Source organism: Nannospalax galili, unplaced genomic scaffold, assembly GCF_000622305.1.
Source record: "Nannospalax galili isolate Female #2095 unplaced genomic scaffold, S.galili_v1.0 scaffold14, whole genome shotgun sequence".
Taxonomy (NCBI): domain Eukaryota; kingdom Metazoa; phylum Chordata; class Mammalia; order Rodentia; family Spalacidae; genus Nannospalax; species Nannospalax galili.
In genome coordinates, this window is record NW_008336953.1 from 4,494,236 (window position 1) to 4,502,961 (window position 8,726).

The following is an 8,726-nucleotide window of genomic DNA, read 5'->3' on the forward strand; positions in this document are numbered from 1 at the left end:
CTTAAAATTTTTTTTTAGAACATCTTAACCTTTAATGAACATCTTTGCAAAAAACACAAAAAACTTGAACATCTTTAATCCATTTCCAGCTCTTTCCAGTATTAGATGAGAGCTGAGGTATTTTCAGAGTTGAATTCTCCAGTTACACGTTTGATTACGTTCCAGCCTGACTCTTCAAGTCTTTTCTGTAGACTTGTCATATTTTTTCTCTAAATTTCCAAAGGCTTCTTTTGCTGACTTCAGTTGTAATAAAAATCTTGCTTATGTGCAAGAAAATAAAACAGAGAACTAAAGTCCCTTTTATACCATCTTTATTCTTATTAACCATTAGTTTTTCTTTCTTGTTTTGTTCAAGACATTTATGGAAATAATATTTTCTCTTCCACTTATTTAATCCTTAAACCCTGGTAGCCTATTTTTGATCTACACTAAACTTCATCTTAAAAGTCAATGAAGGTTAAAATCATTAAGTATAATAGCTTTTCCTCAGTCATCATATTTGAACAATACCTACATTTCCAGTAAATTGTAGTTTTCTGTTAAGACACTGTAAACACTTTACTGTCAAGAGTTTTCCTCTTTGTGTTTCTCAGTCCACTCCCAGAACTCACAGTAGGCTCTTTCTCAAACTCTGTGATGATTAGTTTAATTGTCCACCTGACACAACCTAGAATCACCTGGGAAGAGTCTAAATGAAGAATTGTCTAGACCAGGCTGCCCCGTGGGCATGTCTGTGAGGAGATTTCCCTGAATGCCTTAATTGATGTGGGAAGACCCAGCCTGGAAGTAGGTTACGCCGTTTCCTGGTTTTGGTCCCTAGACTATAGAAAAATAGAGAAAGCGAGCTGAAAACCAAACATGCATGCATTCACCTCTCTGATCTGATGGACTGAGATGTGACCAGCTGCTTCAAGTTCCTGGGACCTCGAGACCTTCCCACAGCAATGGGCTGTAACTTTAATTGTGAGTTAAGACAAATCTTTTCTTCCCTAAGGTGCTTTTTGCTGGGGTGTTTTATCAGAGCAACAGGATTGACACAGGACAAACACTAATCTACTCTTATACTTCAATCCTGTAGCATCTTTCCATTTAAATCATTTGAAGTGAAATTTATCATTCCCATTCAGACCTTCCATACCTCCCTTGTTTCTTCTAATTTTCCTATTTTCTAAATGATAGTTCCTTTATTTTTGGAAATATTTTATCTATTTTTAATTTATGTGTATGAGTGTTTTGCTTGTGGGTATGTGAGTTGCACCCATGCATGCAATGCCCACAAAGGCCAGAAGAGGGTGTCAGATACCTAGAACTGGAGTTAAAGATGCTTGTTAGCCACCATGTGGGTGCTGGTAACCAAACCTGGGTCTTCTGGAAGAGTAGTCAGTGCTCTTTACCTGCTGAGCCATCTCTCCAGCCCCCAGTAGCAACTTTCTTTAAGCCATCCACAAAATACCAATTCCTCTTTGCATTTCTCATGTATGGAGAAAGCCAGTCACTGTGATTTATATAAATAATCTTACCTAATCCCTGTGACTATCCATATTTCATCAATAGAAACAAGACATGAAGTGGTCAACTGATTTGTCTAAAGTCAATTAGCTAAGACTGGGGACTCAGTCTTCCTGACGCCCAAGTCCATATACTTTCACTATGTTAACAGTGATAACTATTATTTATTTTTATGTGTGAATATATGAATGATGCATGTGTATAAATGCCGGTGTTGGTGTGCCATGACGAGTATAACATAGCCAGGGGACAACTTTAGTGAGTGGGTTCCATTACTGCACTTTGGCACTGAACTCAAGTTGTCAGGTTTATGTGGCAAGTACTTTTACCCATTGAGTCATGTCCACAGCTCCCAGAATGATTGCTGTTAAATAGTCCTGGATACTGGATCTTCAAAGACTATTCAATAATTTTTGGTTACTGTATTTGCTGCAGAAGTAAATAAATCTTAGAAAGACTGTAAACCTTTGATAACAGTAGAAAGCTATAAAGGGTCTATTGAACTTTATTACTAAATTAATAAGAAGAACCTCTTTTCCTCATTTCTAATTTAGTCAATATTGTGTTATCTACTGAACTGGGTACATATTCACGTATGTCCTTAATACTGAGTTCATAGTTAAATAGGTTCCTTTTTTTAGCATGTATTGCTACAGTCAATAATTGATCATCTTTAAGTATTGGGGCTCAGTGCTAACTTAAGTTTGTTAAATGAGGCAGAAAAGTCTAAAGTCAAGCAGATGATCAGTAGGAACAGCAAGAAAATAGCATGGAGACATTCCATGGCAAAGTGGGAAATTACATGGTAGACTGTAAGTGTGGCCTGTACTCTAGGCAAAGGATACAGCAACATCCAGTGTTTGCACATGGAACAAATGTGCTGTTTGTTAGTGTCATTTTACCCAATTTAGACCAAATGAACTTGGTAGATGAGATGAATTAAGGAGCAATCAGTTTTATTTTGGATTCTGTGCCATGTGGGTCAAGAAGTCCAGAAATGCTGGGTATACTTTCTTGATTCATAGAACACATCCACTTTCCCATCCCTGCTCTTGTTAATTCCTTAACGAGTATGTCTGGAAGATGGTTTGTGCTGTAGGGAGTATTCTCATCTGTGCGTGCAGATGATGATATCAAAAACTCAGCCGGCTGTTCTCTGCCCCTGAGGCATTATGCTTCCATTTTTGCTATTTTTTTCTAAATTACTCTGAATGACAATTTTAAAAATCAAGGGAATCAAAAGAATTTTGAATCCAAAGGCAAAATAGCTCTAGTTTTTAAGAGATTTGTTGAAAGGTCTGTAATTAAAAAGGAAAGAAGAGGGTTTGCCTCTGTACTATCTCACTTACCGTGGGGTACAACTGATGTGGTTTTATTTGGAATTTTCAGGAAGGGGTCCAGATCACCATTTTTCAGGAAGCACAAGAGACGTGTCAGAAGAAGCCCATGTCTGCCTGCCCTGCAAAGAAGGCTGCCGCTTCTGTGCCGATGACAGTCCATGCTTTGTCCAGGAGGATAAGTATTTGCGACTTGCCATCATCTCTTTCCAAGCATTGTGTATGCTGTTGGACTTCGTCAGCATGCTGGTGGTCTACCACTTTCGCAAAGCAAAGGTAAACCCAGGTATCCGTGTTAAGAACCTTCTTTTTACTATGGAGTAATCACTTCTCTTTCTGAGTAAACGGAGCTTCCTGTTACTGCTCTAGTAAGGAGACATTTTTCTGTAATATGATTGAGTAGTGTATGAAATCATGTTCTTTAGTGTTCTGGGAAAAATAGGATTAATGATATTTTATTCTAGTATTTCTGTTCATAGAAAGTTCTTAGTATTTAACCTGGGGCTCTACTGCTCTACTATGTTGAAGACTCTTTTGTATCTTCTTGGTCTCCAGAGGGACTTATTCTGCCTCTAACCAAGGTACTCCTTTTTTTCATATCTAGAAAGTTTTGTTATGTTTTTCATTTCATTTATCTTAGTCATATTTAAAGATGGCAAAGGACTTACCAATATATATATATATATATATTAAGCACATTACACTCCTGACCTTGTATGTGGTCTTGCATTTCTATACAGGAATTGTAGTGATACTAGGAAGACACCAGGCAGCTTCCTAGAGAATTTATCCTTGGATCTTGCCCTGAGAATTCACAGCGGTGTGAGTAATTTGTGAGCAATTTGTGTGCTTCTTACTCATGGACAGATGAAACGCTAAACATCCAGGCTAGAAGTTTCTGGGGAGCTTTCTCCAGTGGTTATCAATTAGTTTTATGCCGCAAGCGTGTGAGATTTTTGAATCTGCTGCTTGTAGAAAGTTCTTTATGCCACTGGAAATGAAGCTGAGACTAAAGTGTTACCCTTTCCTGAATTCAAATTATCTTCAAAATTAATCTTCGCCAAATTATAGAGATTGGTTTAGATTATAGAGATTCTTGGAAATGTGTCTTTTCACTAGAAATTCAAAAAGAAAATAACCTTCCCTGAATGGTATCTATTAGAAAATCATGTTAACTTTTTAAAAAAAACTTTAAAAAAATTTTATTTATTACTTTTATTTTATGTGTATGCGTGTATTGCCTGCATGTAGGTAAGTGCGCCCATGTCGTACAGGGCCCGCGGAGGTCAGAAGAGGCTGTCAGATCCCCTGAGATTGGAGTTACGGACAGTTGTTAGCTGCCATGTGGGTGCTGGGATTCGAACCTGGGTCTTCTGCAAGAACAACCAGTGTTCTTAACCACTGAGCCATCTCTCCAGCCCCGAAAAATCATGTTAACTTTTTAAAGACATTGTTAAAATTCTAAGAGACTGCATCCGTTATGCTCATGCTATGAATGGATGTTATTACTTTTAACAATGTAGCACAAACTAAAATTAAGCTTGGAGTCAGCAGAAATTGCAGACCAGCAGTTTTCTCCCATTTAACTAGTACTTGTCTTGCTCTTTCAACAAACTATGTTAATTTATATAAAATAAAATAGTAGGCAAATGGAGATAGGAAATGTAACCACTTTTGCCAGATAATATTAATTGTTTTATTTTTAAGCAAGTCAGTGGCAGAGCAGGTAAAATCAAAACGTGTATTTAATAGACTGCGTTGAAATCTCTCTGATATAATAAATTCATTTACACAGTCGATAGCACAGATCTTTATGAATTTTAATTGATTTGAATATTAATGATTGCTATGTTAAATGCGTCAGTGATAAATGGTGGGTAGAATATTGCACTTGGTATTAAGAAACTTGCTATAAGTAGTTTTGGCTAGACTAATGTCTTCATCTATGTTAATATTATTTAACATAATTACTAACCTTTCAGATTTCCCTAGACCTTCTATGAAATGGGCAACTACTGACCCAAATCCTATTTTACTGGGCTGTCATGAAAATAGGTATCTTTACATAATATTTTGGTAGAATTTCTTAGGCATTATCTGGTTTGAAGGTGATTACATTTTGAAGTCAGTTTTCATGCAATGTGATGTGAAGTTAATAGAGTCAATGAATATGGATCTTGTTTATTGAGGAAAAAAATGTTTGGTGACATTTTCCCTTTGATTTCTATTACCAAAAGTAGTGGATTAACTGTAAAAGCCATCATCCATTTCCAGTGCAGAGAGTCAACACTTTTCACATGTAGACTTTGGAATTACTCTTTAAGCTTTTCATGATTCTGGGCAGCATTTCTTTGCATAATGAGGAAACTTAATGGAGTAATATTGGCACTTTCCTTAGGCATTTCCCACTACATTTCATATTCACTGATAATTTAAAAGAACAAAATATGCCAGTCTTATCAATTTACATCTGTTTTGACAAAAGGAAAACAGACCTATTTGTAACATTGAAGTAGCAGGACAGTTGTGAGTGCGACTCTCTCAACACTGTCCTTGCTGTGAGTTGCTGAGAAAATCGTTCAGCCTCTTTTTGCCTGATTTTCTCCTGTTTGAAATGGGATCAGCACACCATATGCCACAGACCCAAAATATAACATAGACCTAAATGGGATCACCAGAACTAAGAGACCTCTTGGATGAAAACATGGCCATAAATCTTCATGAACTTGAGTTACTTAACTTTTGCAAGATATGACATTCAAAGCATAAATGATAGAAGAATAAACAGACAAATTAAAGTTCATGAACACTGAGAAGTTCAGACCATCAGAGACACCATCAAGAAAGTAGAAAGGAAAGCCACAGACAGCAGGATAGAGAAGCCGTAACTATAACCGAATAATAGAAAAAGGCAGACCTAATTTTAAAAATGAGTAAAAGGTCTGAATAGAAATTTCTTGACCAAGACCAACAATAAGTGGATGCACACATGAAAAGACACTCAATAATATTAGTAATCAAAAATACAAATCAAGTCCTTAATAGCCATTAACATAGCTAAAATATTTTAAAAATATTATAACGAATGATGGAAATGTAGAGAAATTGAGAATATCCCATTTGTTGCTGTTGCAGATGTAAAACAGTGCATCCAGGTTGGGAAACACCTTGGTAGTCCCTCAAAAATTGAAAATATTGCTAGAGTCAGCTATTTCAGCCTAGTAATGTAGGTCTATACAAAAAATGTGAATAAATGTTCATGGAAATATCCTTCATAGTGGCCAAATGGTGAAATCAATCCAAATGTCCATCAATTAATGCAAACATATAATTAATTATTAAAAGAGCTATTAAATGTACAACTAAACTAAACTGGGGCTTATTTACCCACTTATATCATTGGATTTTCTAGGATCGTGTAATTTAAAATCCCATTGCTTCTAAATGAGAGTGCTGGGAATCTCTTCTGAGTACCAGTTATTAAGTCATTGGTGGATATATAGAATCTAGATGCATAACTGTTTGCAGTATTATTATAAGAGAAATAGTTTAAAAGTTCATAACAAATGTTTTACTACTTTCCTAGTTTTTATTTGGAAAGATGAAAAAAATTTAAGAACTAGAATAGTATAAAAATGTCATTTCAAAGATAAGAAAACTTAAACCCTCAGAGCTTTTGAGTTGCCCACATTGGTTGCAGCTAGGTTTGAAATGTACATATTTATATTTTATCATCTTCCAACCTGTGCTGGATAGCTTTAGTGTCAACTTGACACACCTGGGTTGAAGGAGCCTCAATTGGGAAATTTCCTTCATTGGACTGGCCTGTGGCTATATCTGTGAGGCATCTTCTTGATTGTTGTGTGATGTGGGAGGGTCCAGCGCACTGTGGGTGGTGCCACCCCTGGGCAGGTGGGCCTGTCTTGTATAAGAAAGCAGGCTGAGCAGGGGCCAGGAGAGCAAGTCAGTAAGCAGTGCTCCTTCATGGCCTGTGCTCCAGCTCCTGCTTCCAGGTCCCTACCCTGAGTTCCTACCTTGGGCTCCCTGATGAACTGTGACCTGGGAGATGTAAGCTGAATAAACCCTTTCCTACCCCAAGCTGGTATTGGTCAGAGTATTTTGTCACAGCAATGAAGAAACAAATTAAGACCCAACCAATGACAGAAGCATTTAGAAGATGAATACATTGTAGCTAAATTAAAATAAGAATAGAAATATCAGTGAAAGTAAAGGGTGGGGCTAAGATATAAAACAGATACCCTAAAGGCAGGGCCATTGCCTTAATTATTTTTTGAAGAAAAAGAGACTTCTTGGAATTTTCTAGTAGCAACACTAACAAGAGTAAAAAATGATAGGACTTCCAGCAGACTAAAGCCAGCCAGGTAAAATGGGAATGGTCCCTGTCATGGAGCCTTGAATTACTTTCTAATGTGGATCTTTATACAAAGATGTAAAGTGTAACAAATGATCAACAGCCTCATGTGGAACAGAGAAATGATTCTGTAGCTTTGTATCTGCTCACTTGCCACAACTGTGTTAAAATTTGTGCTGGAATATAGCTCAGACAGTTTCATAGTGGTGCCACGATGTGGTCCAATATATTGCTCTTTGATGCTTGAAGTTTGTGATGCACTTTTCCTCACTGTGGTGGTAAAATACTGCACAGAATAACTGAAGGGAGGACACTCTCTACACTTCAGTCCATCATAGTGCAGAAGAGACTATGGTGGTTGGGGGCCAAGAAGTCTAAATGTGAGCCTGAGGGGGATATTTCACATGGGAATCAAAACAGTAATGAAGGCTGAGGTGTCTGCCAAGAGACACACATCTTAAGAGAAACATACTCTGTTATCTAGAGGGAGATACCCTGAGGGGGGTCAGAGGGTGCCTCCTTCCAGATGGCACCTGCAAACATCCCCTGTGTATCCCTGTTGTCCGCACACAACTTACACTGCAATCATTTGCACCAGAATTCCTGGTATAACACTCCTTAATTGTCTTTAGTGTGTGCACAGCTTCCTTTAGGAGTCATTAGAGATGGATGATTTTGGAACTCAGGGCCCATTTATTTATCATAGACAATTTCTTTGAATTGACAGAAATAGCCACACTGACAAGTCAAAATAAAGGGAAATGATAGTGCATCAAACTCAGTGGCCAATCCTGACATTCTGGGCACCAGTACACACACTGTGATGCTAAATATTTCCCTGTTCTCCACTGAAGAGTTGGTTGTTCTTGGTAAGAGTTATGGTGGTACAGAGCTTATGACCTTCATTCTAGTTCTGAACAAGGTTTCTATTTGAACAAGGTTTATCTAGACCATAAACAAATAACCAAACAACCCCCAATCCATAAAATAAGCAAGCAAGCAAACAAACCAACCAAAATATCCCCCACAATCTTGTAGCAAATAACTAACAATCATGGATCAACAGTTTAACACTTTATTATTTTAAATGATATAACTGAGATTCCATTCTATTCCTGGTTAAGGTTTGTAAGCTAGAACCCTAAGGAACTAATGAAATTTTACTCTGCAGAATTGGAGAAACAAATTTATACATTTGTCCCTATACCTTTGGTTAAAGATTAAGTCTGTAGGTAAAGTATGAATGATTTTGGACTCTGAATTCTAAAACAAAAGCAACTTTACAGCATTTTTTAAAAGACCCTGATTTTTCCTCTAATGACCTCAAGAGTAAAAACAAATCAGTTTATCTGGTCCAATTATATGTCCTTAAACACCCAAAAGGGAAGTATAACCAAAGATTAAAGGGGCCAACATAATATCATAAGAGCATACATATACATAACTAAAAGTTACTCGACAAACAACAAAGCCAGACAGGCGATACCTTCAGTCGAGTTGTTGGCTAG

At 37.1% G+C, this 8,726-nt stretch overlaps 1 protein-coding gene across 2 annotated transcripts in view; it reads left to right on the forward strand.

The window, feature by feature from the left end:
- Positions 1-8,726, forward strand: part of Gpr158 (G protein-coupled receptor 158) — a 444,454-nt gene that overhangs the window by 251,495 nt on the left and 184,233 nt on the right. For both annotated transcript variants that reach the window (XM_008831743.2, XM_029562921.1), the window contains exon 4: positions 2,899-3,122. In XM_008831743.2, coding sequence (XP_008829965.1) covers positions 2,899-3,122 — 224 coding nt within the window. The remainder of the gene's footprint in view (positions 1-2,898; positions 3,123-8,726) is intronic.